At 41.5% G+C, this 27,854-nt stretch overlaps 3 protein-coding genes across 4 annotated transcripts; 2 read left to right on the top strand and 1 right to left on the bottom strand.

Moving 5' to 3' along the window:
- The first annotated feature begins 1,663 nt into the window (after nt 1–1,663).
- Nucleotides 1,664–5,828, top strand: tmem39b (transmembrane protein 39B). Its single transcript, XM_010738273.3, has 9 exons — nt 1,664–1,888; nt 2,439–2,645; nt 2,821–3,040; nt 3,202–3,285; nt 3,682–3,836; nt 4,589–4,922; nt 5,016–5,203; nt 5,285–5,405; nt 5,488–5,828. The coding sequence occupies exons 2-9, from the start codon at nt 2,515–2,517 to the stop codon at nt 5,719–5,721; spliced, it is 1,467 nt and encodes a 488-aa protein (XP_010736575.1). The 5' UTR covers nt 1,664–1,888; nt 2,439–2,514; the 3' UTR covers nt 5,722–5,828.
- Nucleotides 5,829–7,487: 1,659 nt separating this feature from the next.
- Nucleotides 7,488–13,974, top strand: ccdc28b (coiled-coil domain containing 28B). The gene is made up of 6 exons (XM_027274805.1): nt 7,488–7,705; nt 8,822–9,130; nt 9,562–9,731; nt 9,929–10,083; nt 11,133–11,155; nt 11,271–13,974. The coding sequence occupies exons 2-6, from the start codon at nt 8,895–8,897 to the stop codon at nt 11,323–11,325; spliced, it is 639 nt and encodes a 212-aa protein (XP_027130606.1). The 5' UTR covers nt 7,488–7,705; nt 8,822–8,894; the 3' UTR covers nt 11,326–13,974.
- Nucleotides 13,472–26,614, bottom strand: togaram1 (TOG array regulator of axonemal microtubules 1). 2 transcript variants are annotated; one of them, XM_010738269.3, is made up of 23 exons: nt 26,254–26,614; nt 24,688–25,862; nt 22,728–22,794; nt 20,964–21,092; nt 20,600–20,863; nt 20,199–20,482; nt 19,760–19,983; nt 19,419–19,519; nt 19,154–19,318; nt 18,978–19,043; nt 18,568–18,737; nt 18,302–18,473; nt 17,946–18,182; nt 17,435–17,558; nt 17,009–17,114; nt 16,570–16,805; nt 16,300–16,458; nt 15,617–15,743; nt 15,418–15,533; nt 15,141–15,324; nt 14,809–15,028; nt 14,619–14,705; nt 13,472–14,529 (listed from the first exon to the last, which is right to left on the bottom strand). In XM_010738269.3, exons 2-23 carry the CDS (start codon nt 25,717–25,719, stop codon nt 14,276–14,278), a joined length of 4,524 nt encoding a protein of 1,507 aa, XP_010736571.3. In that variant the 5' UTR covers nt 25,720–25,862; nt 26,254–26,614; the 3' UTR covers nt 13,472–14,275. The 2 variants fall into 2 exon arrangements, with proteins under 2 accessions (XP_010736571.3, XP_019130707.2); XM_019275162.2 differs by having other exon boundaries at nt 18,302–18,470.
- Between the last annotated feature and the right edge of the window lie 1,240 nt (nt 26,615–27,854).

Genomic DNA, 27,854 nt, shown 5'->3' with positions numbered 1-27,854 from the left:
TGTTTTACTTAATGTTGTTATGCACCAAAAACACAAATTCCTTGTATGTGAAAACCTACATGACAAGAATCCTGTTTCTGATTCTGGAATACAAACCTATACATTTAATTTCATCTGTTTAATATCTATAAATTACAGAAGCCCTAAGCAGTCATACATTTTATTTCTTCTGTTTTCTCATTAATTTAATTTGTTTTATCGAGATCTCAAGTTACTTGTGTAATTTTGTCGAAATAACAAATGTTGTTATCAACAGATAACAGGGTAATTTTCTCAAGATATCAAGATAACAAAGCCTTTCCATTACTTAACGACATAATTAAGTATAATAAAGTATAGTACACCTTATCTGAGTTATGCTCCTATTCTTAATTTTAGGCTTAAAGGTGCAGTGTGTAAGATTTCGGGCCTTTATTTTCAGAATAAGGCAGACATAGAAGCTAATATACTCAGATACGACATGTGGGAAAAGTTTTTTCCAAGGGCCCACGACTGACAGACCCCCCAAAAATAGGTTAACACCAATATAAAATTATTAAACCATCATCATTGAGTATATACATTTCAAATACAATAATAAAATCAATTATCTCTGTTTTTATGTGTTTTGGGCAGTAAAAGTTAAATAGAAATTTATGGTGTTTTTTAATCTTGCATCAAATAGTGAACTGCACTGCATACTGTATGCAGATTTGCATGCATGTACAAATCACCATCAGTAAATATTGTGCTAGTACTAATATTGAACTATGAGACGCAAAACAGTTGCAAGCCTTTGATTAGAGTTATGTAAAGCTTTTGATGGGATAGTTAGGTCCTAGAGATGTGGTGACAACAGCTGCGCAGAGAATCAGAATCAGAAATACTTTAATAATCCCAGGGGGAAATTATTTTTTGTTACAGTACTCCAGTATACAAACAAACAAAAACAACATATGTAAACAAGTAACCATCAATTAAGAACAAAATATATATATAAACTATATTAAAAGGTCCAATGGTGCTGCAGGCAGATGTTGGTTTGCAGAGGGAGGGATGGGCAGGACAACGATGCTGACATGTGGGATCTCTCTCAGCAGATAGTATGGACGGAGTCCAACCGCTAGCAGGTCAACAGGTCAACAGTGTTTTTTGTCGTGTTTTTTCTTCGTGTTGTTTTTTAAAATGCTGCTTCCACCTGGATCGCATTAATGCCGGCCGGCATAGCCAATATACCAGCTGAACTCTGGAGGAAAACACACTGAGGATGCAGAGGAGGGTCAGGACAGGACAGGCTTGTAGAGAGGAGGACAGGATTTGGGCAGATGTTGGGTTTGTAGAGGGAGGGATGTACAGGACAACGATGATGACATGTGGGATCTCTCTCAGCAGACGATTTGATTTCTTTTGTCATGGGGCCCAAAATTCCTTGCGGCGCCCCTGCCAGTACATATAGCAGCATTGACAATAAAGTTGACTTGATCCTTGATATCCATCCTGTATATTTAGTTCAATTTGTTCAATATCTATACATTTTCTGACTTTTTTTCCCCCTATGTGGATTTAACGTCCACAGACAAACAACTGAAAGATAAACTGTGTTTATTTCTACATAAGCACGTTGCCTCTGCCTGCTTGTTGTCTGAATATCGCGGATTGTCCCTTTAAAGCTCTCTCCTCCCACAGCTCGCTCACATATCCGCGCCCCCCCCTCTCTCTCCCGTCATCTATTAGCGGCTAGTTTCACATCAACAATGACTGTCTGCGCGGAATTCAAAGAAAAACACGACAGTGTCTCAATAAATATACTGAAAATCTATTGCGTTTAAAGTGTGTTTACCTATGCGGCGGAGCAGCACCTGACACACGCGCGCGCAGACAGCAGACACACACGCGCACACCGCCCGCGGTAAGCTTACGTTTTCTTGTTGGGGAGCTAGCTGGCTAGTTTAGCCTAGGCCTCAAAATCTTTGTATTAAATCAAGCGTGGTCTTGGCGGACAGCTCGGAGCCCCCCCTCTTTTTTTTGTTGCTCATTGTAATGGCCCACGTTGTTTCCCTCCTCAAAGCCCCATGAACTGAAACTCTCTGTTTTAAATATTTTGGAGGAAGAAAGCAAAATGATGTAGCTACTAAAGGCTAGCCGTAGTGCCAGCTTCCGCAAAACTTGCACCGTGTTTTGAAGGATGCTGCGCAGCCCAGTAACAAACATGTTTAACGCTGTTTGGATGCATGTCAATGAGGGAGACTTTTTCATGTGTTTGCACGTGTTTTTTGATTGGCAATAAAATATTCAGATTGCGCAGATGGCTTTATGTAATGTTTGTGCAACCACTCCTCCTTATTTATGAGCTATTTTAATTATTAACTGCAGATGAATGAACTCTGCTCATCACAGACTGATTTGTCATTTACACCCATTTAGATCTGATGTCTGACCTGTTCTCTTGTTGTAAACAGGCACAAGAAGAAGAAGAAGAGCTCAAACTATACACATATCTGGAAGAAGAAGGAGTGAGCCCTGGGTGTGTCTGCGATGGCCGGTGGAAGGAGAGGTGCGAACCGTACCACGTACTGCAGACCTCCACTGAGCAGCGAACCAGGCTCGGTCAGCAATGGCAACCACTCCACCAGCTCCCCGGTCACTGGGGTGCGATCACGTACAAGGTGAGCTCACGCGCACTGAAAGAGTAATGAACCACCCGAGGGTCAGGAAGCGGTTCTCCTCGTTTGGACTGCAGGATTGTGCTGTGACAACGGGTGTGTCGTACTCCAGCTGTTCCACATTCTTACAACAGGTTCATAAACATGCATAGTTTTCGTCCTTTTTTTTTTTTTTTAGGAATGGTTCAGGAACGTGCATGTCCAGCCCCCCGCTGGCTACGCAGACGGTGGTCCCTCTGAAGCACTGCAAGATCCCCGAGTTATCGGTGGACCGTAACGTGCTGTTCGAGCTCCATCTCTTCTTCTGCCACCTCATTGCCCTCTTTGTCCATTATGTCAACATCTACAAGACTGTGTGGTGGTACCCGCCGTCACACCCGCCCTCACACACATCACTTGTGAGTACTCAGCGGGAGCAGCTATTGATTATTAATGATTGTGTTTATTATTATTGTTGTCAGGCATTGTTGGGCTGTCACGGTGTCTCTGTTGTTTTGATAATTTGCTTATGTTTCTGCAGTGGGTGTGGTCAATAATCCAGAATTAATCTTATTTACAGAACTTCCACCTTATTGATTATAACATGCTGGTGTTCACAATCATCATACTGGCACGCAGGTTAATTGCGGCGATTGTTAAAGAGGTAAGGATTCTGTTTTTGCCTCTTTTTTAAATTCTTTACTAACAGCTAAAGTGTTACAGGAAAGTGGGGGGAGAGAAAGAGAGGGGGAGCGACATGTGGCAAGGTCTGAGCCTCTGAACTTGGGGCACCCACTCTACCTCTGAGCTAACAAGCGACCTGTTTTTGTCTTTTTAGATTTAACTTTGTTATAAAAAAGCACAAGTCTACTCCATATTTGATCTGAGGCTCTGTAACAAAGGATTTAAACTACGACAGATAATTGTAAACACGTCGTACCCTCGCTTCGCTTTTTACTGCCCTTTGTTTCTTTCGTACTTCTTTGATTCTCATGTGAAATAAAAGTGTATTGTCCGATTATATTAACGCATTCTGTCTCCCTCCTCTTCCCCATCCAAGGCGTCGCAGAGCGGGAAACTATCATTCCCCCACTCCATCTTTTTAGTGATGGCTCGGTTCGCTGTGCTAACGCTGACGGGATGGAGCCTGTGCCGCTCCCTCATTTACCTCTTCAGAACCTATTCTGTCCTCAGCCTGCTCTTCCTATGCTATCCGTAAGTACCCACAGGAGGAAACAAACAGGGTTGTATTCATAACAGCTACATGCACCCAGGAGCTACTGCCTGAATGTCAGCTAGTTTTTCCACCTAATAGCCGTCGGGTCATATTCTCCTTCCACCGATTCTCTTGGTAACAGTGTTATCATAATCTGTCAAATGGACCCTCACTGCTCCACGTTTCTATGATTTGAATGCCGAAAGTGATCATCCAAATGTTGTTCCATTTGCGATTTGCTGTCTCTTTAGCAAAGCTTCACTTGAAACATTTATTTGTAGCATTAGGTTTATTAAATATTAATAACTGGAGATGGAATAAGGTACCTTTCATTTCCCGGTAGGCCTGATTGTATATGTTGTTTACATGCTGTTATCTGTGGTGTTCTCAGCATCTGGGCCGTACTATATCACTTAGCGAGCAGTGGACAGGCATTGATGTGCAGAAAGTGGTCGTGTTTAATGTGAATGCATAAGAGGATAACATTTTCATGATGTTGTTATGAGACTGCTTAAGACAGAGATTTTTTTTGGCTCGCAATTTTACAAAGCCTTGCAAGTCTAAACTATGTACACAGTCAGCGTCAGCTTTCAGTTTGGAGCTGTAGTCATATTGGTTTATCACATCAGTGCTCACTGCTGTCTCACAAATCTGTGTATTCAGTGTGAGAATATTTGCTTAACTATCGTGGCGGTGTCGATACAGTGCTTTAGGTGTCATAAAAGGTAATAGTAGCTGTTCTTTCTCACAGATTTGGGATGTATATTCCGTTCTTCCGGCTGAACTGTGACTTCCGGCGAGCTGGTCCGCTCTCCCCCATCGCCTCCATCGGCTCCAAGGAGGTGGGCAGCATGGGCCGGGGCAGAGACTATTTTACTGTGCTGAAGGAGACGTGGAAGCAGCACACCAGTCAGCTCTACGGCGTCCAGGCCATGCCGACGCACGCATGCTGCCTCTCCCCGGACCTCATTCGCAAAGAGGTGGAGTACCTGAAGATGGACTTCAACTGGAGGATGAAGGAGGTGCTGGTCAGCTCGATGCTCAGTGCTTACTATGTGGCCTTTGTACCTGTCTGGTTTGTCAAGGTAAAAAAAAAACGTTGAACCTCCTTTTAGTCTGACCTTGACGTGAAACGTGAAGTCACCTCTTAAATCCTCCTCCTGTGTGTTTTCCGTCAGAGTACACAGTATGTGGACAAGCGCTGGTCTTGTGAGCTGTTCATCCTGGTCTCGGTCAGCACGTCAGTCATCCTCATGAGGCACTTGCTGCCACCTCGATACTGTGACCTGCTTCACAAAGCTGCAGCTCACCTGGGCTGCTGGCAAAAAGTAGACCCCTCGCTCTGCTCCAACGTTCTTCAGCACATGTACGTACTGCTCACAGGTACTGGGCTTCAGGTCCGTATGAGGTCAGTTCTAGTCTAACTCTGCTGTCTATCTTTGTACAGATGGACGGAGGAGTACATGTGGCCACAGGGAGTCCTGGTGAAACATAATAAGAACGTCTACAAGGCCATGGGTCATTATAATGTCGCAGTTCCATCAGATGTTTCCCATTATCGTTTCTATGTGAGTATTCCTAAACGAACAGTCTGTTTTGTAAAATATCTGCTATTTTTAATATCTCTTTCCGTCTCTTTCCCTCCTCTAGTTCTTCTTCAACAAGCCTTTACGAATATTGAACATACTCATCATCCTGGAAGGTGCCATGATATTCTACCAGCTCTACTCGTTGATATGTTCAGAAAAGTGGCATCAGACGATATCACTGGCTCTGATCCTCTTCAGCAATTACTACGCCTTTTTCAAGCTTCTCAGAGACAGAATAGTCTTAGGAAAGGCATACTCGTACTCAAACAGCTCGTCAGACCAGAAAGTCAGTTAGACTTAAATTATTATCGGTCGCATTCACTTTGGAACAACACAAACATGCCTAAGAGCTCTGTATTTTTTCTACAAACTGCATTTTGTGTCACGTTTTTGTTCTGATCTGCCATAATAAAAATAAATATTTTTGTATTACTTTAAAGGTTTGCTTTAGTTTTATTTGGTTCTAAAATGTGTTTTACACTGTGACCATAAGAGGCCTCTGTGTCTTTAATATTTTAACTATTTATTTGAACAGTTGTATCTGCAGGAGCACAGTACTACAAGACACACACTCAGAAAATAGGAAAAAGTCATGGTTTGAAGAAGTTGTCTCATGTAGTGAAGTGGCCGTCATGGCCTTTCTGTTTCTTACCTTTTATTGTTTATATGAAAGAAAAGAAATATAAGGTTTTTAATCTCATTAAGACTATTTATAGTACTGATGTATTCTACTTTTTAAAATAATTTAACTGAATGTAAGTGGCTTGCATTGAACTTAATGTCAGAATCCAGCTGTTTTTAAATTGTTGCTCAACCTCACTTTGTTACAAACTTGAACGTCCGTGATTCAAAGAAAGAGACTAAGTCGTGCTGGTGTTAAAAAGTAGTGACTAAATTTAACAGTTACAAATTCAGTTGTTCGTAAAAACACAAATGATTATGGTTTTTCTCCTCATCCATAGTAATTACACTTTTCATAAAGCTGGGCTCATTTCAGAGGGCAGATTTAAAAAGAATATCAAAATAATGCAACAAAGGCTGAAATATAATGGGAGCTGCAAAACTGCTATATCCTACAATTAACACAATACATGCCAGTAAAATATTATGTATGTTATATTAGATCCTCCCAACTTGGTAAACATCTGTGTCTGTCAAAGCCTTCCTTTTTTGGGTATAGTGAGCTGAGAGTGAAAGGACAGAGGGTGTTGTATGCTTTGCAGACGGTTTTGTCACAGGAAGTGTATGTCTGTAATGGCTCTTCATAAGATAAGAGAACTTCATTTATCCAGAGGGAAATTGTGGTGCAGCAGTTACAGTACAAAGTAGGAAGAGTAAAATGTATAAAGTACAAATTCAAATTCTGTGTATGAAGTTTAACTTTCCTCTGTTTACCATCAAGAAAACTGCTATGTATACAACATGTCAGTGAAACAGGACTGCTGACAGCTAAATGGAAAACACTGGCGTCCCCATGTGGCCTGTTTGCAGTACGTTCAGGTCCAGAGTAACTGATGATAAACCCTCCAGACTGTAAACAGTAAACAGTAGACTGTTTACACAGAACATAATGAGGTGACTGTGCTCAGTCAATCTATCAACAAGACTTTATTTCTATAACACTTTACATATAAACAAAATGTAACACAAATTGCTTCACACAATAAAACACACCCCTTTATAAACAAACACATAAACTGAGAAACTTCTTTTCGCTGAGAGATAAGAAAAGGACACAGCCGCAGCATAAATAAAATAAACTAAATAAATAATAATAAAAACATTAAATTGTAGTCAAAATAAAGTCAAATAATCTTTCAAATGTATACATAAACAACACTGAGTAATGAAAACAGATCAGAATGCATAACTAGATAAACAAAATAATAAAACAGTAAAAGTGGAAAAAAGAATAGACAAAATACTAAAATATTTCTTTTTATAAATTTCAAATAATAAACCATTTAAATGTATATATATATATATATAGTTTTGTGTGTGTGTGTGTGTACACAAACAAACAAACATCTCACACAGAGAGAAATGGGTGTGTGGCCCTTTAAGAACAATAAAGACGACTGCTTCGCACGAGCCGAGCGCATCGATGCCGCGCGCTACGTTTCGCCTGTGATTGAAGTGTCGCTGCTGGATAAATAAATTCATCATCGCTGCGGTGTGACAAGGTGAATCCATGCCGGGTGTACTCGAAGGTTTCCCGGCAGGAGGAGAGATGTGACGGTGTGTCCGGGCGGTCTGCTCTCCGGCGCGTTATTGCTTCGGTAAGTCTCAATTGTGTCATTCATGTGTTGACGACAAATCTGTTGACGTCGTCGTCTGTCAGGCTGGATTTAAACACCAAAACCAGCTCTTCAACAGTGCTCGATAAATCCAAGTGAAGACTGCTCTCAGCGCATAAAGTTGCCGTTGTGTATTACAGTCGTGGCCATCTTTGGATCCCACTTTGAGCGGAGGCTGGCGCAGTGTTTGGAAGATAACACTGATTTCGTCCATTGTAATGGGATAAAGCGTTATTCAGGCACAGTGCCGAGATCATAATGACATTAATGCACTCGCTCTGGCTGTGAATGGAACAAAAAACGACTGCTGTAATACTTTAATGGCACTAATGTCACTTAACCTAATATCAAAATCACATATAGAAGTGAAATGTAAGCAAGAAACACACAATACAGTACTAAATTTCATTTATGTAAGGATTTAATTAGATTGTTTTATGTTGTAAATGACTTTTCTGTGGCAGTGTAGATAGATAAGACCTTTAAAAGTCCACTGTCCTCCCATAAGTCTTGATGATAATAATAATAATAATAATAATAATAATGCACAACATTGATTTTCTCTTTCAGCCATTTGTCTGAAAGCTTTAGGTCCATTTGTATAAGCTCCCCAAGGCACTTGTGCATCTTGGTGCAACAATTCAATCAGTTATGCACGTAGGAAAAGATAAAAACCCACTGCAGTGTGGCTTTATTGGAGGTCTTGATCGTTTGTGTTGCGTATAATTGGTTTGGAAAATGTTCTCAGACCAGTCGTGCACTCTCATAATATTCCTCCGTGGCCCCTTCCACTTTGACTCTGGTCTGAAAATATCTTTCAATGTCACTTTGTACACCAGGGAAGCGTTATGAAGAGGGGAAAACAAAGGCAGAATAGTGGTTTCGATTTAAAACTAAATGCAACCCCATTTAGGTAGATTAGTGCTGAACTGTCTCTCATTATTCTGCTGACTTCGATTTGTGTGTGACAGGTATATTGGGGGTGCAGAGTGGAGGATCCTGGGCTGCAGCACTAATTTTGGCACAGTCAGGATCTTTCACAGATTTCTTTTCTCAAGGAGGAGGAAGGTTTTGAACTTCCTACCTTTGTTGTTTCAGGACATCCTGTCCAAAACCAGACTTGCACCCCCCCCTCGTCTTACCCCAGAGACCTTCACGTAAGTAAGTAATAATGGAAGACAAACGCAAGAAGCGCAGCCCAAAGGTGTCTCTCCCCCAACCTCCTCCTCCACCCATCAACCCCCGCAAACTCTCCGTCCTGCCTGCCAGCAAAAGTGCTACCTTCTCCCTCGGACTGCCGCAGCCTCCCTCCCCCAAGAACAGAGGCAAGTATAAGAGGTCGATAGGAGCGCCAGGACAGCCCAAAGAGGTGTTCGCAGCCGTCGTAGCTCCACCAAAGACCACCAGGTTTGTTTGCGTCTTTAACATAACGGTGAAAATCCTCCAGAAAAATTATTAATGGTCATATAAGTGGATAAATCAGATGAGATTACTAGCAGTGTGCAGCATCTCCATCACAGCTACGCCTGAGTTAAGTGGTGTCAGAGTTAGACACAATATTTACACAAAGTTATAGTTGTACAAAAGCTACTGGTCATACCAGACCAAGTAAGGATGCAGCAGAAAAAACATGTGAGTGTGTTGGATGGAGCATGTGTTGCTCATGAAATCACCTTTTTAACAGGAAGATGAAATCTACAGTGTCGCTTTAGAAGATAGAAAGAAATATTTCATACTGGATGCATGTGAGGAGTTGATTGAAGGGTGGTGTGTGTTTTTTTTAATGTTGTCAATAGGTTAGAACAACAGGTTATACATTATCGTCTGTTTTTCCTCAGACCCCACAAAGAGAAACCCAGGGCCCCCCAGCCAGCAGGGCCCAGTAAAGTAGTCCAGTCTTCCCCCCTGCAGCACTCGTTTCTCACAGACGTCTCGGACGTGAGAGAGATGGAGGGAGGCCTCCTCAACCTCCTCAACGACTTCCACTCAGGCAAACTACAGGCTTTCGGTAAGATAACCTTGATTAGAAAGGCCACACGGGGGAATATTCTGTTACAGGATAAAAATAAAGCCGGTTGAAAAGTGGCTTTGTTACACGAATCAGACTGAAATCAAATAGCTGCGGCGCTATTTTTACATATCTGGTGCCATGGAAATACTTTTGACTTTGCTGTAGGAGAAGTTACACCTGTCTGTGTTTTCTAGGTAAGGTGTGCTCCTTCGAGCAGCTGGAACATGTGCGTGAGATGCAGGAGAAGCTGGCCCGACTCCACTTCAGCCTAGACAGCCACGTGGAGGAGCTTTCAGAGGACCAGAGGAAGTGTGCCTCCGACCACAACCTGGAGCACTTGCTCTGTAATGTAAGCACAAACCACAGCAGCACACGGTCACTTTCATATTAGACATAATGTGTGAAATTTTGAATACTCTACCTGCCAAAACTGTCCTCTAAATTACAAGAAATCAGTATGAATTTAATTGTTGTCTCTGTAATATTGGACAAGCCACTGAAACAGCATCACGTGGCACTAAAACTGTCTACGTAATGTCTGCTCTAGTTTAGTTTGCTAAACTGAGAGCGAGGCAGGTTTCACTTTTTGGTTTTTATAAACTATCTCACCTGAGGCGGTGGTAAAGTACTTCCACATAACGCTGAGATTATTATTTTTTTTGTTGATTATTAGGACATAGTAGCACCCCGACAAAAGTGTCATGCAATATTTCATCAGGGGATTATTGAAACACTGCAGTATGCTTTCATTTAAATTCTCTTAAGTGCTTCAGTGGTCAGGAGAGTCATTTGTCACATGTATGCAACGTTAAGAACATTTCAATAAAGCAGATAAAATAAAAACACAATATAATATGTGTGTAATGACTGTCTGAAATGAATCATACAGTACTGCAGAGTTAAAACTGTTGTATGCTTGAGTTTCTAGTGTGTTTTTTAAATGTTAAATATTATCCAGCACAAACAGTGCTGCATCGTCCAAGAATGCCTGGAAAGAGTTTCTATTGTTGGCATGTTGTGTGGCTCCTGGTTACCCACGCCTGGGGCTGGTATGCTGGCTGTGGGGAAGTTGCAGTGCTATGTGTGAGGGAGGTGAGAACAAACCGTCAGCTCATGACAGATACTGCTGCCAGGAATACTCACTAGCTGCAGCCGCCGTGGATAATTGTGCCTCAGAGCAGATGGGCTTGTGAATTGACTTTACTTTGTGTGAATAAGAAGGGAAGTTGGTCTTTTTCTTTAGTAAAGAATGTCGTCGGTATATTGATTTGACAGGCTGTTACATAACACGATCACATTTTAGTGATTAGTCGCCTTGTACGAGCACATTATTTTCTATATTTGGCTGTTTCTATTTCGTGATATGCCTCTAATCCATGTGTTCATTTGTTCCTGCAGCTGGAGGAGCTCAGCACCTCCATGTATCCTTTCCTAATTTAATGACTGTTTATTTATGGGAACCACTCAGCGGATTTAAATAATTTGTTTTCAGTTCAAAGTCCTTCTTGTGTGAATCCTTAATGTGTCCGCGTTTAGACAAAAGCTTCATTTGGCTGAGAACCAGGACCTGCCCAAGACATCTGGTCCCTGACAAAGTGAGGTGCTGAGGACGGCGACCGCACACTCATCTTCTCCCAACATCTAACCAGTCCAGGTTGCCATGGCATTGATCCAGCTGCCTTAGTAACAGAATGGAAAGATCCACAGGAGGAGGGGCGGATTTTTTTATTTTTTTTTTCCATTGGCTCTGTGAAGCCGAGGGAACAATACAGTGACTCAAAGCAGCAGAGCATTAAATGAACACTCAACCAAAATCATAAACCCCTCATTCACGGCACAAGAAATGATCCGAGGGTTTACCGAACAGTTACGCGTTGTTTTAAAGTCAGTCAGCATGTTCCTGGCATCAGCTAACTAGTCTCCAGTTATTTATTACATCACTTGGAAACAAATAACTGAATCCAGGTGTAAATATCTGTGTTTTCCACCACAAAAAGCACATCCGAATCATTTCATATTAGGTCTTGCCTTTTGCATCATTTCTAAATATATTTGTCTGTTAGCAAACGTAAGAAATTTGAGCCATACTTGAGTAGCAAACATATTTGGCCCTTGTTGACGATGACACTGTGGTTAGTGCAGAACTTTAAAGGGAGTTTCCACTTTTGCTATTATCCTGAATACACTCCCTCGGATTTTATATCTTTGCTTTTAAGGTTTAATACTGGAAAAGAGAGTGGATTTGATAAAAGCAGAGTGATCCTTTGTTATAACTGTGTATTTTAAAAGGGACTATGTGAGGAGACCTTATTGTATGTTTGATTAACTCAACATATATAAATGTTTATGTTTTTGCCAATGTGCAGCCCAGCTACTGTATCTGCTGACACTGATGGTCTAAAATAACTTGAATTGGGAGTATGTTGTCAGTGCTTTGCCTTTAGGCTTTGTTTTTGTGAATGATGACCTGTAGCAGCATCCCTCCAAGCACAAGCTACTCCACCCTGCCACTGAAATGCTGTAAAATCACCTTACTGTAACATGGAGGTCAACATGGAGGACCTCTGTCCAGTCTGACGTTCATTTGTCTCCCATTGCACTGTGTTGGACAGCACATTTACTGAGTAATGCAGCTGGCATAAATTTCTGTACAGTAAAATTTCAAAACGGCAGCTACTTTCATAGTTCAAAGGTTCAGGGCTGAGATTATGATTTGCGTTGGCAGCGATGCACCTTGGCCATAATACTTAATCCAATTAAAGCCAATTGAAGGGATATTAGTGATCAATCTGAAGCATCAGAGCATGATGTATTGGAAAGGCTTTTTTACTGCTTGCTGAGCCTACCTCTTTTCTACGGCATACATGTCTCATTCTGGTTACCATCACAGTGGGGCTGCAAAACTAACCGTTTTTACCATCATCATTAATCTGATTTCCTCAATTAATTATTCATATATTTATGGTTTGATCTAATAAACATCAGACAATATTTAAAAAATGTTTATCAGTTTCCCCAGAGTTCAAAGTGATGTAAATGTTTTGTTCTATCCGAACCCAAAGATATTCAGTCTACAATGACAGAAAACAAAAAAAATCTGATGCTGTATCTAGTGTGAGATGCCCGATAAGACCCCGATTTTAAATAACTGATTGATCATCAAAATAGTTGATCAGTCTTGTCGTTTGATTGTCGCAGCTCTACTTCACAGTCGGCTAGTTTCTGTTATTTTACATATTAAGAGGGGCAATTTACCAGAAGACTGGTTAGCATTAGTTTTACATGTGAAATAGTCAACATGACAGAAAACTTCATTTCAAGAATCTCATGTGTATGCAGGAACTGTATCCGTTAATAAAAGATAAATTAAATTACTTATTGCATTTATCGTGTGTTTCTTGATTAGAATTTCACCTTTTATTTTGAAAGCAGCAAAATGTTACTGTCACAGTTTAGACATTAATAGCAGTGCTCAATTCCCTTTTACCCCACTTCCAATCCCAATCTGAATGAGGCACCTGGAAGTTAAGTTTTACAGAAATAAAACACTTTATTTATATATATCAATCTGTCTTTGCTCTTGTTCACAAACAAGTTCAATATAATTTAACAATATATGAGTTAAAAGGCTACTTGAAGACTGGCACTATACTCAGACACAATCAGATCTGGGCCTTCACTGTTTCTCAGGCAACTGCTGGAGTAAAGCTGAACTCCTCTTTCCTTTTCACGCTGTCCTCATCCGGGAGAATTGGTGCAAACCCGACATTGATCTAGGCATCAGTGTACATATATATCTCCTTTACAAAAATATACACAATTTTGATCCTGCCAGTAAATTTTGGTCATGCAAAAAAGAGGGAAAAAAAAGACAGACGATACCAACTCAGCACATCATTAACAGGACTTTTTAAACCGTTACACAATAGATAAATTATAAACTGTACCATCATACAGCATACCATTACAGATTAAGCTAATACTGTGCAAATACACATTTGAGCTGTACAAAAGTATTTTGTACTATTCTTGTTAATCTCAATTCACAACTTTTCAAAACAACTACAGACATTTTTAAAAATATCACAATACATTTGATGAAACAGCAAAAATATACACCTTTCAGATCCCTGTACTCCTCCTCCTCCTTCTCGTCTTCTTTTTGTGCATTTCAGTTTTACATTCTGTAATAGTGTCTCTGATTTGTCTACAGTACATGTTTAGATGAAAAAAAAAAAAAGCAATCATGGGATGGTAAAATTAAACTCATGAAGTCGATCATGATAATGAGCTACCTTTTCAAAGTGCAAAGAGAGCAGGTTGAGTATGTGTAAGACCTGATGTCAATTGTCCGTACGTCTGTACCAGAGGAAATCTCACTGAGATAAGAATAAGAGCTCCTAACTTTCAAGGACTTTCTCTTTATTGATATAAAAGTGCAGGCACTATAAGAAATGTAGAACATCTCTGGCTTCAAGTAAGGTCAGTGTTAAAATGTTCTTCTTTTCCAACGTTTGATGTGTTTGGACTCTGTTTTACCTTTAGGACAAGGTCCTCAGGACCTCGTTTAAACTTTTGTGGACATTGGCAGGCTGGCAGGCAGCACAGTCAATCAGGCTGGGCCCCATCTGGGCGTAAAGGGCTTGGCACAGGTTGGCGGTAGCACCCCTCACGCTGCCGCCCCGGCCATGAATGGTGCCGCTGTGGGTAGATGTGCCCAGGAGGTGCCACAGCAAGGGCAGCACTTTCTGCTCCACCATCTGGGACTTGCGAGGGTAGAGCTCCGTCACGAGATCTGGAGAGAAAGTGAGAGGAAACGAGCTAAGGCTCGAGAGCTGAGGCTAAAACTTTCTACAGCGCTCAGAGTTATCACAGCAAACATACCTGCAACTTTTTCTATAAGGTCCACCTTTGCTTTGCCGTTTAAAAACTGAGCCTTGGTGCAGAAAGGCTGAAGAAGTAGTATGTTATCTGTCATGGAAGCAAAGAATATCACAAAGTCAAATAAAGACAATTCTCCAATTAGACTGAGCCTCTAATTTCACCGACTGCAGAAATATCTGAATGCGTGTACCAAGATTTAAGATAAGTGCATTAATAGCTCCGATAGCAGCAGCGTAGATGGCGTTGTTCTTGGAGTTGAGGTGATTGTCCACGATCGCTGGGACCAGGATGTTCACCACTTGGGACAGGTTGTCCTTCAACAAGTGGATGATTTTCTGTAGAGATTCAAGGGCATACAGGTTGACCTTGCTGTTGGACTCCTGCAGCCTGGCCTTAAAGGCATCAAACACCTGAGAGAAGAGAAGAACAAAGACAGTTTGGTGATGTTTTCATGGTGATGGTGCATGATGGAACCACGACAGCACATATTAAACAGGATGTGAAAAAAATGCTACTACTAACCGGGAATATACTATTTATAACCATGTTGGGGATGTGCTGGCAGTCAGCAACTAGCTGGTCAATTCCTTTGATCCTCTCTCTGAAGTCCTTTGAACCCAGCAGACCTGAGATCTGCTTGATGTATTCGGTCTTGTCTGCAATACTCTGTGTCTGAGATCTGCAGCTGTAGTGGCTGTTAGACTCCCTGTTGATGATGCAACGCATCAAACAGTTTATAAACCTGAGTAAAGCATGAATAACGCACTTTCCACATGTATTGTGCAGTTTTTAAAGCTACCTGTTTGTCTGGTTGAGTGGCTCTCTGGTGAGAGATGAGGCCCTGACTGTACCACTGCCTGGGAGGGAGCGTCTACCCCTGGCTGACTGGGTGTCTTGGGGCATTTCACCAAGACCCTATTAAAAAAAAAAAAACAACAATCTCCAGGTCAAATGACAGCAAAAGCAAAAACACCAACGTTGTGTAAAAAACACCGTACCTTTGTCTTGAGGGTGAAGACAGTGTCTTTGACAGTCGGCAGGTCTTTAGTGGGGATATATTTCTCCAGAATCTTGTCAAAGTCAGGGTGGGATGACAGAGACAGCAGCATTCGACGCCCAAAGTACCTGTGGGTTGAACCAGTGTAATAGTGAGATCTCACTTAGACACTAAGTCACACAGTTTGTCTGGTGTAAATTCTGGCTTCTCAGTGATGATGCTATCTTTAGCCATGCAGATGTCATCCCCATAAATCAGCCGATAAGCAGGAAAAGCTACTTTTATTTTTCTTTAACGTTTGTAGATATTTATTGCAGTCATACTAAATAATGTATGAACCAGAATGCAGGTGTAAATAATGTATGTGTTGCAATATACTGCTGCTTTGTACTCCATAATATTAAAACATGTTTTTGTTTCTTGAGTAAAATCTGACACTTTTGATACTGTCAACATTTTATACAACATTATAGGCTTAGACTACTAGTTTGTTTTTCTGGTCACTCAGTGGATTTCATGGCATGCACTAACCAACCATTCGCTTTTTTTCACCTCGCCCCCGAAAATATTAATGAATCTCACGAAAGTTCATTTGTGCAAACACAAAAGTTAAAACCGAATATGTGTACGGCTCCAACTTATACAACTTATACAATCCTAACTGAAAGTACTGCCTCTACGTACCTGGCTTCCTGTGAGGAGTCTTGTGCGAGTTTGGTGACGGCAGGCAAGATTCTGTCGTTGAGGTCCTTACCTCCAGACAGAAGACGGACAGCACCAACCTTCTCGACCAGATTAGCCAGATGCTGGGCAGTGCATTTTCTCACCACTGCGTTCAGGTGACTATCAGAAAAGGGGGAACCAGTTCAGAAATCAAAGATTTAAATTTGAAAAACTATTTGGAGTTAAGAAGAATTTCACTGTGTGTGTGTGTATGTAGACAGACATACTGACCTGAGTCCTCCAGATAGTAAAGCATTGATGCCACGTGTGGGTGTGCAGTGCTGCACCATGCAGTCCAGTGCGGCATCCACATCCTGCCTAATGAAGGCGTTACACTCCCCGGCCTTCTGCAGTAAAGCTTTAACTGTCCCCTCCAGTTCCTGATCCATTGCTTTCTGCAGGTGGGTGTACAAGTCGCCCAGCGTACACACTGCAACCCTGGACACACCTGACCGCAGGTTCTTCACCTAAATAAGATGGACATGATTAACACTTCACGGGGAAAAAGGATCATTCCAGCATCAGACAACAGGGATAGATATCAACAATGTCTATCTGACAAAAAACAGATATGAATATAAAAAGCAGTGAAGCAGTTCAGGTGGAGTAAACCAGCAAAATGAACACAAGTCCGAGTGATGTGGGAGTGTTATACAACAAGTTATACTACCTCTTGAATGAGAGACAGGCAGACATCGTGAAGCCTTCCCTGGAGTGTGTCTGAGTGGAAGTGAGCCAGACTGCGCAGGAACGTCAGCCCCTCGATCTTCTTCTCCCTGAAATAAATAAAAAATGACACAGTTGATTTTTTGTTGAACAAATTTAAGCAGTTATTAATTATCTAATAAACCGTTATGTATGATGTACAACTGATGTATGCTACAAAAGTATAACTAATATACCTTATCTAATATATAACTGTACAGCAAAGCATTTTGTTACTCGACAAATATCAATATTTGGAATGACTGTAATTTAATATAATAATCAATACCTGCAATTGCAATTTCATCACTTTCTATATTTTATAAACTGTCAGTATGATGGATGAAAACTAACAAAGCTGAGTGACATGCAGCCTTTCAGTGTTTCTCACCAGTCATCAGAGCTCAGCAGATTAAAACTCTGCGTCAGTGCCAGGTCGGGCTTGGAAAACGGACACAGCTCTAGAGGCTCAGAGAGGTTTTTCTTGTGGCCCGTACTACCAGGGGACAGCTCATCTGAATGGCCCGTCAGACAGCACACAGCACACAGACAAACAGATTCGGTCTCATGTTACATCTCTATCAGTCTGAGAACAAGCGGTGTGTGTGGGTGGCGGTGCATTAACAGTGGGTTGTCAAAACAAAGCTTTGTGGCACATTATCCAAAGCAAACATCTTATTCACCCATGCTCCGATGGCTTTGACAGTCTAATTAATGTTCCAACATTTTCTATAAACAAAGACCTGTTAAAGCACTGGTTCATGCATTTATAATGTGGTGAAATGCTGCTAAATTGCACGCCAGTGTCAGACCAACTAAGAGATGATACATAGCAACATAATAAAAATACACAGTGACATTTTTAGTTGTTTTGACATTTGGTGTAGATGAAGTCCACTAACCTGAGCTGTGGGACAGCGATGGTCGAGTTCTTCCAAGGCTAGGGGCCCTCCTAAGGCGGGACGTGTTTTTGGGGTTGGGTGGCACCGTGGGGGGACTCGGTTGGTGGGGTGGAGTGAAGCACTTGGTGGGGCTCTGGGGTCCTGGTGGGCTGACAGGACTGTTGGGGCTGATAGGGGACTCATCAGAGAGAAGGTCTGCTTTGGTGGAAGTCAGCATGCTGCCGTTCAAATGCAGATCTACAGCAGAGAAAATCAACATTTCTAACCGGACATTTCTAAGGACGTCCTTGAAAAAAACATATTTACAGCCAACAGTAAATTCAAAAGTATCCTGAATTCACAAATCTTTCTCTTGCCTTTGATGATTAATGCTCTATTCTCCTCTGTGGGTGAGTCAGACAGCATTTGTCTGACTCTGTGGCGGATTTTGTCTCGTGTGTGGTCCCCTTGGCTGAACTGCCCCTCTTGCTGATCCAGATACTGAGGCCGCATCTTATCCCGGCCAAACCTCGCATTCTTCACCCTCTGCTGCACATGCATTGGTAGAAAAAAAACACCGGGTGAGTAACAGGAAACTTTGTATGGTGTACTATGATTTACCACAGGACAAAGTGTGACTAACCTTAACCTCATCTGAGCGCGGGCTGTCATCACTGTCTCGCTGACTGCCAGACAGACCGCGGTTGTAGATGCCTGCTGAGAGATCAGTGGGGGGTTTGGCCACAGGATCACCCTGCTCAAGTGACAAGGCGACTCCTGGATGGCCGGAGGAGACTGCAGTGCCAAACATGCCTGAGGAGCATGGAGGGGATGTTTTCAGATTATCAGAGAGGTAGAAAGCTTCTCTACTGCAAAAAGAATCGTTGATGAGATCTACTCAAAGTCATATGTTTGTGCGTGGTAAGAAGGAAAACAATGCCCACTGCAAAGGCTTTGGGAAGCATGACACTTGCCTTTCAGTCTGTTGTAAAACGGCAGTGAGCAACCAAGCAGAATATTGGACAACAAAATTAAAGATCTGCAGAAACTGACCTCTTCCAATGACTCCTTCGGGCATATCTGTGGCTGGTGAGTTCCTGCTGCTGTGGCTCTGCGACCCTAACAATCAGAAGAGAGGATTGGATTTAATTATTTAAGCACACAAAATATTATTACCAAGTGAATCCAGGAAAAAGCTCTCCCTTGTTTTGACATCACTGCTGACGCACCTTTGGCAGGCTTCAGTGCTCTGACTGATTCACGGAAGGCTGGTTTGACCAGTGGAGGTGACGGTCCTGACGTCTCTTCTTCAGTTTTGATTGTTCCGTTGGAGTAAGTGACTCTCTGGCCAACGACACCCACCTCAGACGACAGCTCGTTTCTCTGAGACAATCCTTTACAAAAAGGAAAAAAAAGAAAAAGAAAACAGATGTCAGTAAGATAAACAAAACAATAAAACTTATTGTGCAAAAACCATTTTTATCCATTTTATACCTTGAAGGCTGCTAAAGTCCATGGACACGGAAGACCTCAGTTTTGCAGAAGGCACTCTTGCAATGCGAGGTTTCATTCCTGAAGAGGCTGAGTTTCCCGGGCTGTTGACAGATATGACAGAAGCAAGAAATGATGCTATACAAATGCTTCAACAGACTGGGTACCAGGTCACAACTGCTTTAACATGTCACCAGGACTGTGACAACATTTGCTCAATTAACTGAAATGAATTGAACAACAGGTACCTGAGCTGACTAATGTCCCTACATACTGCAGTTACAAATGGAAAAAGTGGTGCAGTGTGCAGTGGTGGAAGAAATAAAAACAGGTGGATCCTTCACCTGGTTTTGATGCCATTGAAGCTGGAGTTGACGACTGAGCTCAGGCTGGAAAGCCCGCTCTCGCTGGCTGAGGTGGTAAGCATCGGAGAGGTGTGTGATGGTGAGTCCAGACCCAGATCCAGTCTCAAAGCTGAGTCAGGGCTGTCTGGATCTGAATTGCTAAGGCTCACTTTAGCCCTCTTCTTGGCAGCACTGTTACGCAGTGAGCGCAGTGAGTTCAGCATCTGGAAGCAGCAACACACAAATTGGCATATATGAGCATGGAAAGTTGTATTAATGGAACCAAACTTCAACCCTCTGAACTAGCACACTGTGCCCCCGTGCCTTTAGAGTGTTTCTGGACTATTAGATGATGAGAGTGCAAGTTGGAACTTGCAGTGTCCTATATTCTTCATCTTACTTTTCTCACAAAAAAACAAAACAAAACTGATTTTCTGACCTCCTGCATGTCCAGAGGATCATCCTCTTGAGAATCTTGCACTGCACTGATGCTATCAGGGTCCAGATTAAGGTCCTTTTCAAGCTGCTGATTCTGAGGGCTGCCTGGAGCATTGGACCTCAGGTCGTTATGAGACTGGAACTGCTCTGCTGTAGGGACAACCGGTGATATAGATAGAGTTGTCCTGGTGCTGCTCAGAGCCCGGCGGAATGATGAAGTGGAAGAAGAACTCACGAGGGACGCACGAAGAGGCCGGGGAGAGCATCTGCTGGAGACACTGTCTCCTGATAGAGGAAAACAAAGAGAATAATAAAAAAAATTTAAAAAAACATGATACAAAGAGGTCACAACATTTTTACATTCAGCTGTCATGTCAACTTCTTCTATTTTTCCTAGATTACCCTTTGCTGCGCCTGTTGGGTCACTCCAGGGGCTGGTGTCCTGCTGGTGAGGGCTGTTCTCTCTCTTGTTGGGCCAGGTGTTGGACATAGAGAGGGACGAATCTACATGACGCCGAGACAGTGTTGGAGTAAGCATGCCTCCTGGGAGCATAGCCAGTGGATAAGAGGGCAGCAGGAAGGAGCCAGATGTGGTGGGGTTTGAAGGGAGGGAAAACGTGCGCTCTACACTGGGGTTCCTTGAAAGCATGCGGCCCTTGGGTGTCACTGTTAAACAGGACATTCACACGTCAAGACCCATGAAAAACTGAGGTGGGAACATGGTTCAGGAATGGCTGGATGTTAAATAATGATAATGACTACTTACCAATATCTGGATCAGAGAAGTTGGTGGTTTTAAAGATGTCAGGGTCTAAGTTGAGACTTCCACTTCTTCTGAGGCGTGCAGGGGATGCCCTTCTCCTGGAGGACTGTGGCTTCGGAGGCTCTGCAGAACCTAGATGGAAAGTATATTTTTGCCATTCACGCTATAAACCTAACAGTACTGCACAATACTCAAAGAAACTTCTTTCATGACAGTAGCGATACCCTTGTAGATGATGATTTAAAAAAGGTGTTCAAAGTTGCCGGTTTTACTAATTTATGTCTCTTTGCCTCAGTGTAGTTACTTCCTACGTGTTGTTAGTTTAACAGTTACATGTGTAACAACAAGCGATACAAAAGTTATCCGCTGCTGTACCATCAGACTACAGAGCAGCTTCTTTCCTGAAACTAAGAAGATTTTACGACTTATTTTTTTATCCATTTCTATATTTTTCTTTTTTGGGTAGCATGAAGGGGCGACAGCTTTCATTGTACACCCTTGTGTTGTAGAATGTTAATTAAATGAACCTTATACATGAGTAGAGAAGTAGAGAATTTTGCACTGTTGAACAATGCTTCTGGTATTCGATCTATCCAGGGTCTTTCTAAAACTTATTTTATACACACAAAAGTTCATGTTCAACAAAAGTTAACAAATTCTCCTGAACTTTTGGCTGAGATGTTTCTTCTTGAACAGTCCTTAATTCAGATACAATTAAAAAAAACACACATCTTGGCTGAAGATTCGAGGCATTGGAGAGGTCAGACTGATGATTAGACGGTTTACTTTACTGGACTAGTAAATACTGCTGACAAACTTTGCAGTCATAAATTCAAAAAAGATTCAAGCCCAGTCTTGTCTTTGGGAACAGACCGTTCAGACACAGAGAGGCTACGAAAAGGGGGACACACATAACTGCAGCCATAAAAACTGGATATTTACACAATAACATTACACAACAGTGGAAAAATCTAGCAAAGCGCACAATTGTTTTTTATAGAGAATGGGGGAAAAAAAGACTGCATTCAAATATTCTAAGCACACTTCTTTTACTTTTAACACATATTTAAGTTATTTAAGAGTTACCACGAACATGTGTACCTGTGTTGCTCTCATAAATGAGAATCTGGCCATTCCCTTTCCCCAGTGCTTCTTTTTACTGCTCGTGTCCAAAGTGAGGGGTAAGCAGCTGTTAGCGGGTCATTTTTAACACTGACAAGCTGCTATAAACCCACGATCCCTTTGTGGTTACAGCACCAAACATTTACTAGGCTGGATTTTCTAACGCAGTCCACTAATTGATACTGATATTCACCCAGAGCATGAATCTCATGTATTAGGGCCTCCTTTTTTTTAACAACATTTTCTTTCCTGTGTAAGATTGAGACATCTGAGACTTGACATTTGAAAAAATTCTCTCACAATTAGCCTGCCTCACTGCAGAAAGCTCAAAGTGTTTACTGAACGTACTAGGGTAAACGTTGTTTCATAGAGAGTATACAGTGTATCTGACAATGTGAACATTTTAAGGTAAAATGAACTAACAGCAGGGTAGAGTTTACAAAACTAGACAGCTGGTGAGGGTCTTTCTTCCGGTGTATTGTGGGACTGGTATCTGCCTTGCAACTGTGCTCATCTTAGGGCTTTTGGTGACATGTGGCACAGTGACTCCTTTAACTCAACACGCTAATCCAATCCAAGCTGCCCTTGAGTACAGCTGACCAGTCAACTGCATTTGTCACCTTGTATGGAAGTAGTGACACTTACTGAAACTAGGTATGTAGGTCTCTGGACTCAGCTTCCTGGACAGGGGAAGGAAATCCTCACTGGCCACCTATTACAAGGCAGAAAAATATTTCAATTATTAGCAACAGTAGAGGTTAAAGTTCAAATAACTGACATAAAGCAATCCTTAAACAAACAGGAGTCTAAGTGTAATTCCATCCACTGGTCTAAACAAAAGGGATGTAGCAGATACTTGGCCAGCTCAGACAAGGGACACCGGCATTTGGGTGGATCTCCTGCTGCTGTAAACAGACTTAACTAAACTGTTCTCATAAAACTTTAACTGCCAACCTACAATATGTGAAATCTTGGTCTATGATAAATAAATCAAGTGGAGAGATGCATTTATCTCAGCATTTGAGAGAGAGACAGAGAGAGAAAGAGTGTGGCTGAGGTTAGTCCCGCTGCCTACAATCTGATCAACACTCATCAAGGAGCACTTTGTGTGATTGCAATCAACACTAGAGCTGTAAATAAGCCATGTTTTACAAGCATAACCCTGTGATATTACCAATTATGTTTCACGCCTCCTTCAGTAAGTGATCTGTGTGGTAATGGGGTTGCTGGGAAACAGACGCTGCTGTAAACACAAGGTTTTTTCAAATGGAGGCTCTGAGCTGGATAATAGTTTCCAGAACAAAATATGGTCAATTAATACCTCCTGAAACACTCCTATCCTAACCATTGGCTTATTGGTTATTAGAATAGAGCTGATAGCTTATGTTTAACACATAATTTTAGTTTGTTGTTTGCTAATAAAACAAGATATATAAGTATTACTAATAAAGTGGTAGGATCACCATTGTTACAAGGTCTACTCCCAAGACAATGTATGCTCATTTTTGCAGGGACAGTGTCACAGTGCAAGGATATGAGTCACTTGCTGTATTTCTTCTAGAAACAGTGCCAGTGATGCTGACGTGATATTTTAACCTGTCTATTCTTCTCTGTTTACAATTGCGTGAGAGCCATGTATTTAACAATGCAACTCAGTCTATTGATACCCTACCAACAGATTAATTTCTAATAATGTAAATAAAAAAAAGAGAGGCAGGGTGTCTCTTATCAAGCATTATGAGCTGTCTAGACAACATGTTGCTTAGAAAGTGTGTGTATGAGCTCTCTAGACAATATGTTCCTAAGGAAGTGCATGTCTGAGGATGCAGTGATGACAATAATACACACGAGCAGAGGTTGATTCAAAGGGACACACAACTCTATGCAGTAAGATGTAACTGTATACAGCATCACGAGAGATATAACTACATTTAAAAAGGCCCTACCTGTGAGGAAAATGCCACCTCTCAGATTTCTTTAGTCTTTTTGGACTTATGCCTTTAGGTGTGACTCAGCTTGTCCAAATGACAAGTGTAAAATTATGAGAGTAGACAAACTGTCAGCACTCAGATAGTTGAGGATAAATTCATTGTTACTGCGGTTTAGCCTCTGTAAACTAAGCAAGACTGGAGGGAGAGGCAGACAAAAGCAATGAAGCAAAAATAACCTCCTTTCATGCTCTTTGCAAGCACTGCACTTGCTAACTGATTGGGAGCAAATCAACATAACCTGGCCACTGAGATGCTCTGTAATTTTCAATATGACAAACACTCGGGTGCTCCTAAAACCTCTGTATGGCCAGTCAACAAACGACTGATTACGGCCTAATTGCTTTGGAGTATTTCTAGGAAAAAAAGGGTGAATGCTGCTTGTTGAGTCAATAGCTGCTTCATTCATTAATGTCAATCAATGACAACTAAAAAGGACAAAATGACCGCCTGTTATCAGGATAAACTAACTTACAACACGCCAGAATAAGGGTCTTATTTTGACAGAGATCGCAGTTGGGAAAGCATATGCTAAATCTGTGAATGTTCCCAGAAGACTTAATTATCACTACAGATAAGTGAGAATGCAGCAAGTCAACAATGATGCTGAACCCCACCTGTTCAGAGCACTTTCCATTGGGAGTATTGCATTGCTGGTCGTTCTCAGTGGGTGAGAAGCTTGAAATCTCCCAGGGTAGTTTATTCTTCCCTTTGCCCGCGCTGACAATCCTCCTTTGAAGTGGCAGGTCATCAGTAAGGGAGCCTAAGCTGCCATAGCCGTACAATCGGTCGCTGTCCGGTTCAGTTCTGTGGCTCCTGGCGCTGCTTATCCGCCCTCCGTTCATCACCCAGTCGAGATCAGCTCCAGAACCGTTCTGTAGGGAGCCCCGCTGTCCTGGTTTGGGCACCACCAAGCCATACTCCACTGTCCCTTCTGAGGAGAGTTTCGGTAGGACGTGCCTCGCTCGTCTTGCCTGTACAGCTGCCATAAGACCCTCTGCATCCTCGTTGAGTTCAACCATGTCCACAGCTTTCATCAGGGGCTGCTTTTTCCCTGTGTCAAGGCAATGGTCAAAAACAGCAAACAGCTCAAGGGTGGCGTGGCGGACCTTCCTTTTGCTGTCTGCCAGGTATGGTGCAACCTCAAAACAAAGCTTGGGGATGTTGAAATCTTTCCTAGGATGAGTGAGCATAGCTGCCATAATGATGTTAAGGACATCTTCCCGAACCCTTGAATTCTTGTGCTTTAAGTTGCCAACGACAAGGTCCAATATTTGTTGCGGCGCAACGGTTTTCATCAGCTGGCAAAACACATTCATGTATTCATTTCTGGTGACGGTGCGAGTGTCCCCTAAGGCCTTCAAAGCCACTAAAACGATCAGTTTGAAATATTTATCTACGCCTGTATCCAGCTTCTGAATGAGTACGTTTAAAACTTGTAATGTGCCATACAATACTTTAAAATTACTGTCATCCAGAAGCCTCGGGAGAAAATTGATGAACTCCTCAATACTGCCAGACGGGACTGATTTCATGTCCACGTCTGAGAGGATGCGTTTGAGCTCTTCCACCCCATTCGTGCGATTCTGGTAATTCTTCAGGTCCAGAAGTTGCTCCTGTAACTCCTGGGAGATCAATCCGGGTATCATTATTGATGGTCTTGATGGATATGATCAAATCTGAGAAGCCAAAGAAACGAGCACTGCTGCGATCCTGTTAGGAGAATAATAATATTCCTCCTGTTTACTTCGTGCTTTCATCCTGAGTGGTTGGTGTTGGGATGTTTGTCAAGCTGTGAACACAAAAACACATGAGCACATTTTATGTTTGCAGTGAAATTAAGGTTGAGAGTTTCTCCATCACAATGGACACAACCACTTGTAGCTGTCAGTTAGTTATAAACAGAAAAGGTTGCGTACGTTATTCCCTGTTACTATTAAGTGTGTCGACAGGAGCCTTTAGCCAGTTATACGACACTGAGTAATGTCTTCAATGGGCTTATAATCAATCCCTGACTACGTTACCGTTAAGCAGCCTACATTAGTTATCTTACGTAACTATACACAGCTAACCGTTTCAAACGGTGCTAAGCTAACTGTGTGCTAACTGGTGTTTAAGTGTTAAAGTGCTCGGCTGACCGGGCCAGCAAAGTTAGAGCAGAAAACAGCAGGAGAAAAACAGACCTTGCATTTCTTCCTCTTGGCTCCTCTTCGGTCGGTGTCGCTCGACGATACTATCTAATGTTACGTCCAAAACAAAATGTCCATGTCGTGCTGCGGCAGCTACACTCCTGTGAGTGCAGACGTTCTTCCCCTCCTCGGTTGTTTTCTTTAAAGCTGGTTAATCTGGAGTGTTGGATGTTTGGAGGCTACAGGGGTATTCTCGCACACACACACACTCTCTCACACACTCTCACACACACACATACACATGCACATGCACACACCGAGGCAGCAAAATGGCGAATACATGTCGCAAACTGAGCGCTTCCATGGTGACGCGAGCTCCAGGCTCCTCCAGGCGGTGTCATGAGCGCAGAGCTGCAGCCACACTGTGATGGAAAGTGGAGCTAACACAGCCCACACACTGAGATATAACATATATATTACAATATAGTCTCAATGTTAGGTCTGTGCACTTTTATCTGGTCTAGAAGTTATCACATGTATGAAAGAAGATAACATCATGTGATTTTTATTGGTTACTGTTTGTTTTATTTTTGCTATACTCAAATAAAATCTATTTTAAAAATAAAATATAGTCTTAATGTTAGGTCTGTGCACTTTTATCCTGTCTAGAAGTTATCACAGGTATGAAAGAAGATAACATCAAGTGATATTTATTGGTTACTGTTTTATGTGTGCTATACTCAAATAAAATCTATTTTTTCTTTAACTGATTTTTGGAGATAGCATATAATATAGCTCAAGGGTTTTTTACAGCTATAAGTACTCATAAATTAGCAAATTAGATTAGATATACCTTATTCCTACTACCACAGGGAAATTTACTTACAGCAGCAGAGGAAAGTGTAGCATACACTACAGTTAGAAAAAAGTAGAAAAGGCAAAAAAACAACAACAACAAAAACACAATAAACAGACAGAAATATCTATCATCACAATAAACACGAACCATCACAATAAACACAAACCTTCAACCTTCAAAACAGACAAGTACTGAGGATAAAAGTGGCGTGATATATAAAAAAGAGTATTGTAATGTAAAGTGACCATAGTGTAAGAAATATTGCAAAGAAAGTGACCATGATACAAATAATAATATGTGTGTTAAGATGTTAAGTGTTTAAGATAAGATATAAAGGACTTTATTGATCCCACACCAGATAAATTCATTTGTTGCAGCAGCTATAAGGTGTATAAGAAAAATAGAAAAAGTAAGTTATACACTTTATACACCTTTCAAGTATATGCATATGCATGTTTATTAGCATTAGTAATTAAGCGTTCAGGATAAGATAGACTTTATTGACATTTCACATGAAATTTATTGTATGTTCCTGTCTGTTTTATTTGTGCTATACTCAAGTATGCCATAAAGAAAATTATGGATATAGCATATAACATAGACCACAGAATAGTGATATATAAAATATCATTTAAAAGTGTTGGGCTACATTTCTTAAAATCTAATTACTAACAACAACAACTGTTTAAGATAAGATAAGATAGACTTTACTGATCCCACACCAGGGAAATTACAGTAGCTCACAATATACAAGGTGAATAATTAAGAAATAATATTGAAGTTAAACACTATATAT

The sequence above is a fragment of the Larimichthys crocea genome, chromosome XXIV (assembly GCF_000972845.2).
Source record: "Larimichthys crocea isolate SSNF chromosome XXIV, L_crocea_2.0, whole genome shotgun sequence".
NCBI lineage: Eukaryota > Metazoa > Chordata > Actinopteri > Sciaenidae > Larimichthys > Larimichthys crocea.
The sequence above is the reverse complement of the archived record's forward strand: the minus strand, read 5'-3'. Positions and strand labels throughout refer to the sequence as shown.

Excerpts from the sequence above, each read along its gene's own strand:
- ccdc28b (XM_027274805.1), top strand. The coding sequence starts at position 8,895 with ATGGAAGACAAACGCAAGAAGCGCAGCCCAAAGGTGTCTCTCCCCCAA. Across the intron at positions 9,131-9,561 it reads GCTCCACCAAAGACCACCAG|ACCCCACAAAGAGAAACCCA; the intron begins GTTTGTTTGCGT and ends GTTTTTCCTCAG. Across the intron at positions 9,732-9,928 it reads AGGCAAACTACAGGCTTTCG|GTAAGGTGTGCTCCTTCGAG; the intron begins GTAAGATAACCT and ends TGTGTTTTCTAG.
- tmem39b (XM_010738273.3), top strand. The coding sequence starts at position 2,515 with ATGGCCGGTGGAAGGAGAGGTGCGAACCGTACCACGTACTGCAGACCT. Across the intron at positions 3,837-4,588 it reads CTGCTCTTCCTATGCTATCC|ATTTGGGATGTATATTCCGT; the intron begins GTAAGTACCCAC and ends TCTTTCTCACAG. Across the intron at positions 5,204-5,284 it reads TCCAACGTTCTTCAGCACAT|ATGGACGGAGGAGTACATGT; the intron begins GTACGTACTGCT and ends ATCTTTGTACAG.
- togaram1 (XM_010738269.3), bottom strand. The coding sequence starts at position 25,719 with ATGATACCCGGATTGATCTCCCAGGAGTTACAGGAGCAACTTCTGGAC. Across the intron at positions 19,319-19,418 it reads GGACTTTAGCAGCCTTCAAG|GATTGTCTCAGAGAAACGAG; the intron begins GTATAAAATGGA and ends CTTTTTGTAAAG. Across the intron at positions 18,474-18,567 it reads CGCGCTCAGATGAGGTTAAG|CAGAGGGTGAAGAATGCGAG; the intron begins GTTAGTCACACT and ends ATGCATGTGCAG.